Below are 16,177 nucleotides of genomic sequence, written 5' to 3'. Positions count from 1 at the left end.
CATCCATCCATCCATCCATCCATCCATCCATCCATCCATCCATCCATCCATCCATCCATCCATCCATCCATCCATCCATCCATCCATCCATCCATCTACATTGCGTGACTTGGAACGTCCTGGTCAAATGAGATAAGGCCAACCTGGAGCTTATACATTCGCTCGTTGCTCTGCTCGTCATTAAAGTTCCAATTCATTTGGAGATTGCTTCTAATTGTCTGGCTCGTTTTTCAAATAATTTTCATACAAATGCTTTTGTTGATACTTTAAAGTGAAAGATTGTTTGAACATTCAAATATTCAAAAAAATAGAATAATTATTTCGTACGTCACTTTCATAGAAAAAAACTGCACAACAATTAATGAGTTTCAACGTAAATATTTTGGAACATGTTATAATGATGATGATGATGAATTGCATCCCTCGCTTGTCAAACAACTAAGTACTTCATGCTGCACACGCACCATCACACGCACCAAAACACACACACACACGCACATAATGATAGTCTTCTTATCAGAAGAGTAGCATAAATGCGGATGTGATGAAGATAAGCAAATAATACGAAGCATGATATAACTCATAATTATTTGAGGTATGTATATAAATAATTATATTTATATATAATTATATTTGTATCTATAATTATTTATATATGTGTGTGTGTGTGATTGATGTTAAGTTCATTAGCGGTTGGTAAGTAAAGGTTGTGACGCGGTGGTGCAGACAGACAGCTTAATAAACCGGCTTCACCAAGATATCAGATACTAATGTTCATATCGCAATTTATTCCGATGATTTTTGGAACCAGGTTACAAATGTTTGTATTTCTATTCATAATATAGATTATGATAAATTAGTTCTCTGCAAAAATTATTCACACAATGTTTAAATTGAAAAATGATATAATCGAGTAAAAAGTTCTTCAATGACTTTTGCTATTAAACATTTTTAAAGGTTTAATTCAAGTGGAAAATGTAAAGTTCTTTTGTATCACATCGTCAATAGTTAGATAGATAGATACAGTATAGTATCATCTAACTTGCATTACCATCGGGTCCCTAAAAACCAGGTAGGAAAACTTCACGCAATGTAAACCATTGATAAAAGTATTAAAAACTTTGTCACGTACAAGTCTGTTGTACATACAGTGCTGCATGTATTTTTTGTTATTGTGCAACCTTGGCTTCTAATATAAAATATACTTGTCAAAAGATTTTTCATTTTCACTTTTCGCCATCGTATGCGAAGGTAATTTTGAAATGCCTGAAAATTGAGTAAGTCATTAAATCTTAATACCCTGCTCATGCGAGTTGAATTTGAATACCGTGTTAGGATTCTATTTGTAGACGCTTCATCCATTCAAACATTTTTAAATGTTACACTACGTAATATAGAACTGTTATTTCAAACCGCGTTACAATCCATCTGCCACAGACTAAATCAGGTAAAAAAACAAAAAGATATAGAAGCTTAAGAGTTAAAAGAAGAAACTTGTTGAGGAAAGCAGAAAAACGACAAAAAAATGATGATGAGAAAGAGAGAGGATTTGATAGGGAAAAACAACAGACAAAAATCATTTAAACAAAGTTGTACATTGTGTCGTGTGATGTTGGGTTAAATATATTGTGTGTGCTGGTTCATGCTGTGCACGTGTAATGTTGATTTGTGTCTGTTGTGTGTGTAGATTCGTGTCGCGTGTGTTACACTGGTTTATGTTTTGCCGCGAATATTCTGAAGAAGTTCAAACTCTAGCCAGCCACCAGTTTTTTTTAACAATAACACTTCTGCGTGCTTGCATAAATATTTATTAAACTTTCTTCTTTATCTCTGGCTACCAGGATGTAAGAGAAGTCGATGATATTTATTAATTGGTGCGTCTGTTTCACTTAGTCAGGCTGTGTGCTTTTGTGTGTGTCTGTGTAAGTATGTGTGTACGCACGTGTGCTTGTATGAGTGAGTATGTCTGTATCTGTGTATGCGTGTTTGTATGATCGTGTATGTTGGTGTAAATTGCACGTTTGTATGTGTTTGTATGACTGTGTATGTTTGTGTCTGTGTAAGTATGAACTTCTGTAAGCATAAATAACGTTCTGCCTCTTTATTGAAATTTAATATTACCAAATTCAAGCCAATATATGCACAGCACATGAAGTCAGTGGTTGACTGTAGAATTAATTCATAATTCAATCTCACTGAACTGATTACATAGGCTGATGCTTTTGTTTGTTTGTGTGCTTGTTTGTGTGTGTGTGAGTTTGTTTGTTTGTAAACAAGTGTAACAACAACAAAAATATCAACTCATGCACATAAAAACAAACTGCACGCATGCTTACAGATAACAAACTTAAATCTTCAACACGTCAACATGATATTCAACGTGCAACAAACTAAAATTTATTAACAACAACAACAACAACTGCTCGCCGAGAATAATGTCCTCCTGGTTCTATTAAACGCAGACAGGCAACTCAGCAGCAGCAAACATTACAACACCGTTCAATGTTGTCCCACAAATGGAGCATTATGAATCTGTGGTTATGAATGATTCAACCTACCGTGATAAAAATAAAGTAGCAAGGAAGTAACCGACGAGAAGATCATTTTTAAACTGAACAAACATAATTTGTTAAATGAAAGTTGTCTGTCTGCCTGTACAATGTACATGTTTGATTCAACCGGGTTGACATTATGAGCTTAAAAAACTTTACATAGATTTCAGTATTATTTAATATTGTTCGGTATCATTTTGTATCTTACAATATCATTCAATATCATTCAATATCATCCAATATCATTCAATATTATTTTAGATCACATTTTATCAGGCAGTCATTACAAAATCATTTTGAATCATTATTTTTATCAATACCAACCAACCATTACCTAAAAAGGCTTTCAAATATTATTAAAAAAATTAAAATAATTATAATAATTGTTACTTATTTCAACTTAAATCACATTTATAATTTTATCAGTTGCAATAATTTCATCTATCATTTACGATCTATAATGGTCTATGATGGTCTATGATGGTCTATGATGGTCTATGGTGGTCTATGATGGTCTACGGTGGTCTATGATGGTCTATGGTGGTCTATGATGGTCTATGGTGGTCTATGATGGTCTATGGTGGTCTGTGATGGTCTCTGATGGTCTCTGATGGTCTCTGATGGTCTACAGCATGTTTATAAAATCATTGCTGGTATTCGCTCATTAACCGTCAAAATAGATTTTACACAGTACATACAAGAAATGTTTTAAAACGAGCCCATGAACACATAAACAAAAGACCACTTAGGCAATTAAAATCTTCCATCGATGAATAATCACACGTGGTCAATTGGATCGTGATGATTTTGTTCTTTTCACGTGTGTGTGTGTGTGTGTGTGTGTGTGTGTGTGTGTGTGTGTGTGTGTGTGTGTGTGTGTGTGTGCTCACTCGACTACAATGCATCAGCGGTTATAAACATCTTAAATTCTCGCAAATCGTTCAAGGCGTTAGGTTTTAATTGTTAACTACAAAAAATTTCATAATTTGATATTGAGGCAATGAGCTGTAATTGTCTGGGTGTTTCTTCGAATGTTTGATAATTGCTTGTGTGAAGACAACTTGTGATCGTGTGAGTAAGCTAGCAGCCATGCTAGCTGCAACAGTCATCCGTTAGTTATGTTTCATCAAGTAAATATGACGTCTGTGAATGCACTTGCGTTTATGCACATTTTTAATTAGAGTAGACAAAATAACTACAAGAGAGAAAAATAATAATAAATTAAAGGCGTTGCCTCCAAACGAAGAAAAAACATTTACGCTTGACGAAATGAAAATCTAACAATCTCAACTTAATGAAAAGAAATTATTATTTCATTGGAGCAAAATACACGTTTAAACAATTCTAAAAGTTAAAATTTAACGAGAACAACATTTTTTTTCTATCTCAACTCAACTTATTTGCATAAACCTGACAATGCAATTCAAATATCACCTTATAAAGCTGAAACATGAATGTGCCGTCGTGCATTCAACATCCATACTTTGTGCTGTTTGTATTTTAACGTCATTGAACAGAAGTGCACATAAAATTAACGCGAGCTCCAAAAGAAGTGATTCGCGTTGTATGTGTAATCGAGCGTTCAGATGTGTTTGCATATGCGTGTGATGAACTGCGTGCATACTTATGAATGGTTGGTTGAGTTCGATACTCAATCTCTTACACTGTGTTCGTTCTGCTGCATGTTCATCTCCCGCTTACATAAACCTTCAAAAAACGAACGTAACTTTTTTGATTCAAAGTTGAAGGATGAACTACAACTGGTAAACTTCTGAATTTACTTTTTATAATAAAAAATGCAGTTTATGTAGGCTAACGTAACGATGGAAAGTGTGCCTTTTGCTTATGCAAAATATTTTTAAAACTAACACCCATAAATTCTTCTCTTTTCATTGATTATCAGCTTCATCAAAGTTTATAAAAATGACGAAGGTACAAGTCGTAATAACTCATTGCAAAGTGCAAACACGACACGCACAAACAAGAAAGGATATCATAACTTGCTCCTTGAAGTGTGTCCCACACAAGATTGACGGCATGGATGGGATGTTGTCCTTCCGTGAATGAACTTTGTTGAACTTGAGAGATTTGCACTTTGCTTCATTTGAGACAACGTCATCATCACCAGGTGGAGATCTAAAGCCCGAAAATTCATTGTAACGCATCTTGCTAAGTTTATTTGAACCCAGCAAATGATGATGATAGAAAGCTTTAAAATAATCTCCCGTTGTGCTGTTGTTGTAACTGACGTTGTTGAAGTTGCAACTTGTTGCATTAGCATTGCCCGTGTTGATGTTGTTTTCGTCAACATTGTTGTTGTTTGTATTGAAGCAGCCTTGAATTTTTGACATGTTGGAGAGGTTGGTGAATGTGGAATAAGGATTTCGACGACAAGTGGTATCATTAATGTTTGATTGAGACAAACTTGGATTAAGAACGGCCACGCTGGTTGAGAGTGTTGTTGGCGTTGGACTTTTCAATCTGAAAGGCAATTCATTTGAGCTGATATAGTTGAGCTTTTCGCAGTTTATAAGGTTGTTGGGACCTTCATACTTTATAAATGTATCCGCAAAGTTGGATGAACGGTCAGCAATGTTGTTGGAGTTGTTTTCCAATTTGTAATCACAATTAGTTGAAGTTTGCTGGCTAATGTCAGAAGAAAATGAACTGTTGTCATCCGTGGCCGATTCGTCTCGGTACGTTGTTGAAGTCAATCGCGTTTCTAAATCTTCCTGACTTTTCAAACCTAAATTGTTGTTGTCACTGTTACTTAACTTGTGTTTATTATAAACAGAAGTGTTGAAACATTTTGGGGACAAACTACAATCCGTTACTTTGGTTCTTTTTTTCTTGTTTGGCGTGACGACCAAAGATATTGCCTCGGTTTGTTCTGGTTCTTCTGTGAGGCCCGAGCCAGGTTTCATGGAAGAAAGTTTTGTGATGGAGTCAAAGTGCTGAGCTGCGTTGAATAGATCAAATGACTGTTTGGTGTTTGGCGAGGACGAAAAGTTTTGAAATAAAAAGTTCTGATTGTACAAGTGTGACTGAAAGTTAGGACGGTGAGTATAAGGAAAGTACATTGCAGAAGAATGAAGTGCGGGAATGTTTTTGTTGAAAGAATTGAACAACAATGAATGTTTTTGGTATGATCTTTTTATGAAGGACTCATAGTCAGATGGTGGTGTGATTGATTGGTAGGGCCAGGGAGCATCTGATTTAAATCTGTCACCAGATGGAAAGACTGGGTGAGGTAAATTTTCCACCAAAGAATTGTTTGTCTTTACTGTGTTTGATTCCGTTATTTCGGATTTATCTTCAAATGTCTTTTTTGAAAAAGTTCTATAACCATTAAACCGTTTTTGTAGAAATTTATTAACTATATCCGATAAGAAAACATTGGTGCTGTGTATCAGTTCATTTTTCAACAAATCCGCCAACAATTTAACTTCCAAAGGCTGTTCTTGGTTATTTTCTAAAATTTTATTACAATTTTCATTATTTAAATTTTTATAAGATCGACTAAGAAGAAATTCTTCATAATTTTTCTTCAACCAATTTAATTGATTTTCCAATTTTTCAATTTTTCTTTTAAAAGATAATATTTTAAAATCTTTGAAGTCATCACAATTTGAATCTGAATCATCACGTGAAAAATTATTTTCCTCCTCATGCTCATCTTCGCAATCACTGTCATCGACTACATCTTCATCCTCGTCTAAAGGTTTGGGCTTCGATTGCTTTCTTTTCAGTCTGCGCATAAAATTTTGACAGTCTTCATCTGCTGCTGGTTCGGACTGATCGATGTTGGAACTATTCACCCGACTCGAATGCTGGTTCACAAAACTTTTCTCATAATGATTGTCAGCAGGAAGTTTATCTGACATGTCGTACTTTGCTTTTTTATTGGCAGACATTTCGTCATCGGCATCTGCCATAGAGTCGCACAACCATCTCCTCTGATTAGATTGTGTTTTCAAGGAAATGTTGATGTTGTGACTGTCTTGATCGTTGTTATTGTTGTTGTTGTTTGTATTATTGTTGGCACTGTTGTTATTGTAACGGTTATTGTTAATTGGTGCACACAATTGTTGTATGGAATGATATTGAGATTTTTTATCCATTCTGTTCAACGAGTCCGCTTCTGTATTTGTCGATGCGGTATCGTTAAATGATGATGGCATGTTGTCGTCATTGGTGTTGTTGTTGTCGCTAGGGTTGTTGTTGCTATTGTTGTTGCTGTTGCTGTTTATGGTGTTATTGTTGTTGTTATTCTGCATCTTTTTTTGGGTGGAGGAAAATGATTGAAAAGATGGAAAGGTTGAAGAAGTTATCGAACAAACGTTGTCGTCGGTGTTGGCTGCCGCTGCTGTTGTTGTTGCTGTTGTTGTTGCTGCTGTTGCTGCTGTATTGTTGTCACCATAAAAATCATTCTGCGCTCCTCTTCTAGATTGCATGTGGCAACTTTGATTGTTGTTTTGCGTGTGGTTGATGTTGAAAATGTTTGCATTGGATGAAGAGCCCATCATCATAGCCATTACTATAAAGAACTTAAATATATTTCGTATGCAAATATTTTACTACTACCAATCTTAAATAGCTTAATAAAACTCCAATTTACATACATCAAACTCACAATTGCGTTTGCTTAAAAAATCACGCTGGTTATTATTGAATTTGTTAATAAGAGCGCACTTATTGCAAATGAAATTATCCTGATATGATCATTTCAAATAAAAAAATAAACTTTTCAATTTTTAAAGTATCATGTTGAAACTATCTGTTTGACAAACATTGTTGATAAAAAATAATGACAGTTCAAAAATACTAAAAAATACATTTTATAAAAATAATAAAAAAAAACAAAATCTAACCTTTTGCGATATCAATCAATGATAAATAAATAATATTTTTATATAATTAAACTTTTTAATTGAGCTAGAAAAGTAAATGCAAATTTGCAAACTATTTAATCTCCAAAGATATTTGAACTGGCTGAATAACAATATGAAGAATAACAATGAGGTGATGATGGGATGGAGAAGCCTGTAAGTCTCAGCACAACTCAAAAACATCAGAAATAACGTAGCACTCAAGACGAAGAAGATGAAAAGATGGAAGGAGTGATGATGATTGTGACGCCACAATATTACTTGCTCAGACTTATAAATAGACTCCTCCCATCTTATTAAGACAACCAATAAGAGAGCGATAGGGATCTTATAAGTGGTTGCTACGAAATGGCAACATCATTAAATCAATTGTCCTTGCGTGCAAAGATGCAAAACATCTAGCAAGTCTATTTGTGCATTTATCTCTCTCCTCTCTCTCTCTCTCTCTCTCTCTCTCTCTCTCTCTCTACCTCTCTCTCTCTCTCTCTCTCTCTCTCTCTACCTCTCTCTCCGCTCTGCCCAATTTCAATATATGCTATGTGCAATTATGCATGTGTGTATGAACGCATGGATATATATTACATCTTATACAGAGTTGTATAAATCATACATGTCCATGCCTTATATTAATCTATTATTAAATATTAAAAGTTAACTGTATGTGTTGTTGCATCTATAAAATAAATAAAATATATACATATGTATAATTAAGGTTTGGACTACCATACCTAAAACCAATGATGAACGTTTGATTTGTCTCCAGTTACATATCCTTTCCTTATTTTTAATTTCTTATATTTTATAAAAACGTACCGAGTAATTCAGCCGAAATTTGATACACACCACACACACACACACACACACGCACACACAAACACACATACACACATGGTTTGATTTGATCTTATTAGACTCAACAACTACTTAAAATTTTGAAATTTTGTTTGTAAACGTATTTTGGTAAGGCGAATAATATAGGATAAAGTCGATTGGAAGAAGGGTAAAGGATTTGCCTGAATTTTTGTAAATAAAGGCTTTTGAGGAGGAGAGCAAAAAACAATTTCAGTTTTCAGTTAGCTCATTTCTCAAAAAGGGTTGGCTTTATTGAAGAGAGGGTGACACCTTCTCATAACAATTGTACGCCTCATGATTTCATTTACTGTAAAAAATTGTAAAACAGAGAATCTTTACAAGTGGTTGCCAACAACTCTACATGCTTTTCGTTATATCTTATTAAATAAACTGCCGTAAAATTTTTAGAATAAAAATGTGTTGATGTAGCATTTCTAATTCAATTTTATTTATTTAACCTCTATATCAAAAATTTTAAATCTATAAAACTTTTGTAATTTACGCAAAATGTGAAAAACTTAGAATTTCTTGCTGTAAATCAGCAACAGAGGTTTAAAATCTTTTTTGAAGTTTTCCAGTTTTTCGATGTTCAAAGTGAACAGAACAAGAATATGAAAATTTATTACTCATATATTGGTATGTTGAATGAAGAAAGTATGCCAGTAACTAGAAATTTTATCAAATTCGTTCGAGAACATTTTCGATGTCGATCGAGCACGGGAACAACGATTGAAAATTTAGTACCAATTTATTGCTTTTGGGAATTAGAAAAGATAGAACGTCTCTCTTGGTATCTGAAAATTCCCGATAATTTAAAGTTTCACGATGCCTCGGACTACCAATTTAGTGTTTTGTAGATTTGTAGAGCGCCTCTATAAAGTTATCTTCAGAGCGCAATGTATACAAACTGTATGCAAACATACTATACACATACAAACGAACATACATACATATCAACATATATATAAAATATAACACAAGTTTATTTGTCATTTTGTATTGGTCCATTTCTACTTTTTAATTCTTTTTTGGTATCAAGCATTTGGTTGAATGGTCATTTCATTAATGTAGAAAAAATAGTTTATTTTTATCTTATATAAAAGATTAAACAACAATGAAAAAATACACTACGAAAAATAGAGAAACTTAATCAAAGCCTAGTCAAGCTGAGGATACAGTGCTATTCTCAATAATTATGTGTATAATAGTTTTTACAGCCCTAACTACACACACGTGCGCGCGCACACAAACTAAATATGTACTTGCATATTTTTTATTAGAAAAGACTCTATAATTGTTCTAATTGGTTTTTACTTAATTGACAGTTTTGCACTACTATCATTAAAGTTTTACAATCCAGTTTTTCAAAATCATCATCGATAAAAGCAACAACCAGATGCGCAAACACGGAGTGAAACATCCAGCCAGCGAAGAAAGAAACAAGTGAAATAACGAAAGATGAAATATCCAATTAAGAATATTTAAACCAGCTTATATATATATATATATATATATATATATATATATATATATATATATATATCGTTGTTTCAACTGAAAAATTTATACTAGCACTTCTTAAAAACGGCAAACCAGATGAAAGCAGAGTTATGTGTCTACATTATTGAATACAGCTTGCATGAATAACACAAACTAACGTGCAGCTATAAGCTGCATCATATACAATGAATAAATTTTTTAACTTATAACAAAGAATGCACAGCAACATAAACATACAACATTGTACAACAATACAACAATAACACATCAACACAACAGCACAACAACGCAACAGCACAACAGCCCACCCGCAGACCCACGCACAAGTTCATCTGTCAACTTGATTATCCATGCTGCCTCCGACTGAACTACTTCATGCCCACACACACACACACACACACACACACACGCACACACACACACACACCGACAAACATCCCGAACACAAACACACACACAGACACACAAACACGCAGTAGATTTTGAGTGGTCAGGCTCGATAAGTTTTTTAAATTTCATTTTAGTCAGCCTTGTAGGATGTTCTGTTTTTGTTATAAAATAAATCTCGTTTCACATTGTTTAGTGAGTGAATGTGTTCAAGATTGTGCACATTACATGCTATAAAACAAAATAAACTTTACAATGCAATGCACATCTTTTGAAATCTTCTACATCGAGCGGAATTAATGAAAGAACAGTTAGTAAAGTTACTCTGGTTCACTAAACATGAACAAAGTTGGGCGAATGACTGAGCATTTAATCAGTCAGCCACATCGACAAAGCGCATTTCAGGAGCACATGGGATTGGAGCAAATACATTATGCATTCAATGAGCTCACAGAGCGTTAAACTACGCACAGGTAAGAAAACAGTAAGAAGTGTTCATTTATCTGCAGTCAGGCGTGTAGCGATCTCATCTCTAAACCAACTTCACTCTCAATTGCATAAATGTTTATTTTTTTCTTTTTTTTTTATTTTTGCTTGATTAACTTAAAATAAATATGCTCTCGTGTCTTCTCGAGGACCAAGTTATCGAGAAGACTCACGATGCACGTACAAACTGGCACTACAAAGAATCACATGAAAGAGAAACACAAAACTAAAATTACTAGACAAATCTTAAACAACAATGTTGAAATCTTACATTACAATAACAACAATTATAATTTACGACTAGCTAAATCAATACTCGTAGAATGAAGACATCCGATAATAAATATCCAACAACGGATAATTGGAATTTTTCCTACCAATAAACTTAGAAACGGAGGAATCCTCGATAATGAAACCACGTAAAAGTGTTACATTAAACGAAGTTGAAGATTGTAAAACTAATAAAATAAGCGTTAACTATTCACTTTAAACAAACAAGGAATCAACAAAGCTTTTAAATTGGATAAAATCACAAACCACAAAATGGAAATTTGTGAAGTCTTTAACAAAATGTAGAATAATACATTTGGCGCAAGAAACATGTTCAAGTCATTTTAAAAAGCCCACACCACCATCAAACTCTGCTGCTTTTTTATGCCGGAAGATTTTAAAAAAGACATAGAAAACGCTGCAGCTTAATTTGAAATCAAAATTAATATGAAGTTTTATATATTATACATTTATTTCTTTAACGTTTCGTTTTTGTAGTAGTTGTTCTTATTCTTACTGTTGTTGTTGTTTTTGCTCTTGTTGTCGTTGTTGTTGTTGTTGAGACAGTGGTGAAAACATAGACGATGAAAAGGCAATAATTTGTAAAATGATGAAGTTTGATAGGAGGGCCAATAAATTAACAAAATGTTCGTTGGTGTGGCTAAAATCAGATTGGCGACTTTTTTTGCTTATCGCGCCAATTTTCGGTCGATTTTGACTTCCAAACGTTATTTTCCTAATTTTATTTGACTTTTAGCAAAACAGGTTGCTCCGCCCACTCCCCCTAGATCCGCCACTAAAAATAATGAATTAAGAAAGAACTGGTACTAATCTTTTTAATAGTTTTTTATATTTTTATCTGCAAAACAAAAATAAATTTTCAATTAAAAAATTTAAATTTTCAACCAAATGCGCTCCGCTCTAAACACGCGATATATTTTATTTCATAATCAATTTAGCGCTTTATTTCATTTTTCATGTCCCTGTTGAAAAAACTTGTTAAAACATAATTTTACAGAATATAATCAACAGTTGGCCAAATCAAAACGTCATATATTCTGTCTATTTTAAATTGTTGAAATTAAATGGTTGAAGAAAATGCAACAAAAAAAGATTTAAATTATTTAACCTCGTCGTTCGTCAGTCAGTTGTTTCTTATGGTGTACATGGTACGTTACGTTACCGATTGCTGCAACACTTTATCCCATATTACGCACTATCCCGGTTACTTGATCCCGACTATCTGTGAGTCTGTGTAAATTAATATATAGCTCGGAAATGCAATTGTAAATTAGGTTAATTTTATCAAGAATCAACTGTAATCGGGATCCTATAAGCAGGAAAGAATGTAGACGGTATCGGTTTTTGGTGATGGGTAAAAATGTAAAGTGTTGAATCAACTAGTTGATGAGCCAAAACAGCGTTTGCTTAAATAAATAATGAAATAAATATGAACAATTATATATGTTAAATATATATTCAACCCTTTCATTTGAATACCATAAAAAGTAACTGACTATTTTGTATTTTTTAGATTTCAACCTCTAAATACTCTACAGTTTCAACTCTTTTCCAGAATTTATTTTAATTGATTATGGCAAAACTTTTTACGCTTAAAAAGCACCGTTACAATGTCATTTTGAGATTGTGAAATGATGAGTTTGAGGCGGAGTTGGACTCTTTTTGTTGTATTGTGACCATGCATGTGAATGAAAGTTCGACTGCTACCAGTTTTAAGGAAGAAGTTGTTACTGTTAGTTACTTGTTATGAACGATTTGAAATTGTATATAATAAATGTTATTCATCTTATTCATCTTTAATTGCAATCTGAACTAAAATCAGTTTTTCAGCTAATAAAGTCCTATTTTAAATGTAAAAGCAGAAGCAAACAATGGCTGCAAGTTTTTTGAAAAATCCGCTCTGTTCAATGACAAAGACTTTCAATTATTACTTAACAATCTTAAATCCGTTGCGTATTCCATAAAAAAAAGTTTTGCGCTACAAGAAAACCTGCTTGTCTGGATGTTCAACTTTAGAAACCATGTAAGATATCTGGCATTGCAATGATTAATAAAAACTGCACAAGTTAAAGATATTTACAAACGCAAACTTTTTGAGCTATCGAAATCTAAATGTGCTAGAAAATCATTCAGTTATTGTTGGTGAGTGCATAGGGCAGGATGCACTAGAGCCGGTGCCTGAGTGGACCTTCAAACCACGAAAAAATATGAAAGTCTAAGAATTTTTTGACTCTCTAATTCTCATGTAAAAATGTTTTGAATAGATAACAATTTTTTTAATGTGTAAAAATGTAGTCTTGTTATTAAGTGTGTTTTGTGTTCATGTGAGTTATTCTATTAATTTCAACAAAAAACATTTTTGAAGTTTTAATTTTGTAATTTTAATCAATTTAGATCTGTTACATCATGGAATATACCAGTTCAAAGAGAGAACCTTGAAGATAGCATGCACCAAATCTAAACTCTATAAAGAAGAAAAATGGAAAAACGTTTATACAAATGATTTGTCGATAGATTATAAAAATTTTAATAACTCAATTAAAACATTTGAAATCAACCCTACTATAGATTTTTATAATCTTTCTAAACTGCCATTAACTAATTTAGATTAATAAATTGCATAAGAGTCTCGTGGCCGAGTGGTTAGCGTGTCCGTCTATCACTCCCACGACCCGAGTTCGAATTCTGCAGTTTCTACAGGTTCATTCGGGTAGCCGACTTCCGGTCAACCCAGCCGTCCATCCTTCCGAGGTTAGTAAATGTGTAGACGACGTAAGCTGTCGTATGTTGGCCGGCGAGATGTTTCAGTGGTTCAAATGCGCGCTGAGTCAAACATCTCAATGGCTTTCATAGACTCAGCGTATATGATGCGGTGCTTGCGCGTGCACATAAAATACATGTGTACGTCGTGTGAAAAGGATAAACAGCCTTTGTGGCAAAGATGGCTGCTTCACATCAATGGATGAAGATATGAAGAACATAATAAAAGATATATAGATAACATATCTGTAACATTGTAAGTGGTTCTGCGTATGTCAGAGCTTCAATAATAAAGTCTAAAAAAAATAATAATTAATTCGTCGAATGCAATATACTATAACAGGAAAAAAACATGAACGATTGATCATTTTTATCATCCTTGTACTCTTGACATAGACTTACGTAATGAAAATTTCATTTGTACCTCTAGATGATACGTACATGATAGTTACGTCTACATACGCCTATCATGTCTACAAGTGTGCACTGGCCACTGGGCTGCATTATACAACTCGCAAGGCCTAGAACTCTCAAACACATGTTTGCACTCATTTTAAACCCAGAAAAAACATTTAAAGCGAAAAAAGATTACATTTGTCAACATCCATTGAGCGATGGTAACATACCCACTAATAGTGATTTTTATCTCCCAATTTTACACTTTCTTCCATTGAACTATATAGATCAGTAGTTTCTTCTATTTGTTAGAGCAGGATTGTCGTCAAAATAGCAAATATCGATAATCAACATTTGATTAAAAATTATGTCATTGGAATCGCAAGGGCTAGATCTTATTACAATCGTTATGACAGGGACGGCCTTAGGTAGTAGGAGGCCCTAGGCAAAGAAAATTTGGTGGCCCCAAGTGACATTTTTTAAAAATGTGGACAAGAAAATTTTACACATTTAAAAAAAAATTAATACGTTTGTTTCATGATAAATTTTTCCTGCGATAATACTGCGATTAATTAAAAATAAAACAGTTAGGTATATAAAATTAAATCATCGAAGAAGGATTTTTTAAAAAAAAAGTTGTTTTATTCTGCATTGCGAGGCCCCTAAAAATCGGAAGCCTTAGACGACTGCCTAGTTTGCCTATGACTAAAGCCGGCCCTGGTTATGAAATATTTATCGTGTTATTATTAAGTTACAAAGTCTATGTTGGTTCAGCAAACACGCTCCCCCGTCAACGTCAAGTGTAAAAATATTATATTTCAATTTCTGAGATTTTTTTCGTTTTGCTCATGGATATATAATATAATATATATAATATAATATATTATATCCATGGTCTTCTACAAATTAAATGTAAACTTAAATTAGCAGAGCATCTCCAATCTTACTAAAAATCCATTCGGTGGTTGATAGAGTTAGAAATGTTCTTATCTTCTGACTCAGACAGGTTTTATATGAGTTGTTTTTCTTAATTAAAATACTTTAAAAAGTTTTATCTAACAATAACTAAACGGAAGATCAGTGATGTGTTAGCTGTATTTAGCTGTTTATTTTATTTCATGCCAGAGATAGAGATATACTCAGACTCAACTATCTGCTATATCTGTTACCATCATCATAAATAACCTTATCTTTACGACTTTCAACCACACCAGACCAGACAGAATGAGGCTTTTTTAATTTTTTTTGTAGTTAAATCAGTCATTACGTTAGTTAAAGTAGTAGAGTAGTTAGTTAAGTAGTAAGTAGCAGAAAAAGTAGTGGCAGTTCCACTCCTCACTTTTTTTGCCACATCTGCTGATTTCAACTTTACTAATTTGCCTAAACCTAAAGTTTAATTAACTCTTTAATTTAACTTTAATCTTTAAGAAAGTAAATTTAAATTTTAAGTTGTTAGTAGGTTTGGAAGTCTATTTTGGTTCAGCAGACATACTCCCATGTCAATATTATATTCTAGTTTTAATTGAGACAGTAAGAATCTCAGTTCATATTACTTCATTCATAGTTACTTCATATTTCATTTATTTTAAATTTAATTAATAATGGTAATGTGTTATCTGTAATGTAATTTAATGGTAACAATTTATTTTATGTTAATCCACTTACAGAGAACATAGAGTACTATACTAAAGCTACAAGACCCCAAGGCAGACATAAGATAACCTTTTCAGACAGCATGGTTGATCAAATTCATTATATATAAAATATTAAAAATAAAAACAAGCAAGAACAGACAGTCAGATAGGTGAGACTTGTATTTATCATCATAATAATATAATTAATCGTGACATAAAATAAATAATTTATTTTAGAATTGCAAAAAAAATAGAGTTGGGGCATTAGGTAGTTTTCTAGGCTAGGCCAAGGTAAGAACTTAAACACAAGTATATATTTTTATAATTAATTTAACTTTACAAGTGTAACTATAAAATGAAATAGAGTTGTAATATTAACTAACAGTTAAGCTTTGGAACTGAAAATGCAAAAATTTATTTTAATTTAAAA

At 33.0% G+C, this 16,177-nt stretch overlaps 2 protein-coding genes across 2 annotated transcripts; one reads left to right on the top strand and one right to left on the bottom strand.

Moving 5' to 3' along the window:
• Window positions 1-4,501: 4,501 nt before the first annotated feature.
• Window positions 4,502-6,829, bottom strand: HELRODRAFT_163975 (hypothetical protein; the record flags this gene model as incomplete). The annotated part of the gene is made up of 1 exon (XM_009029050.1): window positions 4,502-6,829. The coding sequence occupies one exon, from the start codon at window positions 6,827-6,829 to the stop codon at window positions 4,502-4,504; it is 2,328 nt and encodes a 775-aa protein (XP_009027298.1).
• Window positions 6,830-10,794: 3,965 nt separating this feature from the next.
• HELRODRAFT_163974 (hypothetical protein) lies at window positions 10,795-14,242 on the top strand (the record flags this gene model as incomplete). The annotated part of the gene is made up of 4 exons (XM_009029049.1): window positions 10,795-10,846; window positions 12,817-12,980; window positions 13,565-13,708; window positions 14,114-14,242. The coding sequence occupies 4 exons, from the start codon at window positions 10,795-10,797 to the stop codon at window positions 14,240-14,242; spliced, it is 489 nt and encodes a 162-aa protein (XP_009027297.1).
• Window positions 14,243-16,177: the final 1,935 nt, after the last annotated feature.

The sequence above is a fragment of the Helobdella robusta genome (genome assembly GCF_000326865.2).
Source record: "Helobdella robusta unplaced genomic scaffold HELROscaffold_6, whole genome shotgun sequence".
Taxonomy (NCBI): domain Eukaryota; kingdom Metazoa; phylum Annelida; class Clitellata; order Rhynchobdellida; family Glossiphoniidae; genus Helobdella; species Helobdella robusta.
Note: the sequence above shows the minus strand (reverse complement) of the source record. Positions and strands in the feature narration are given on the sequence as shown.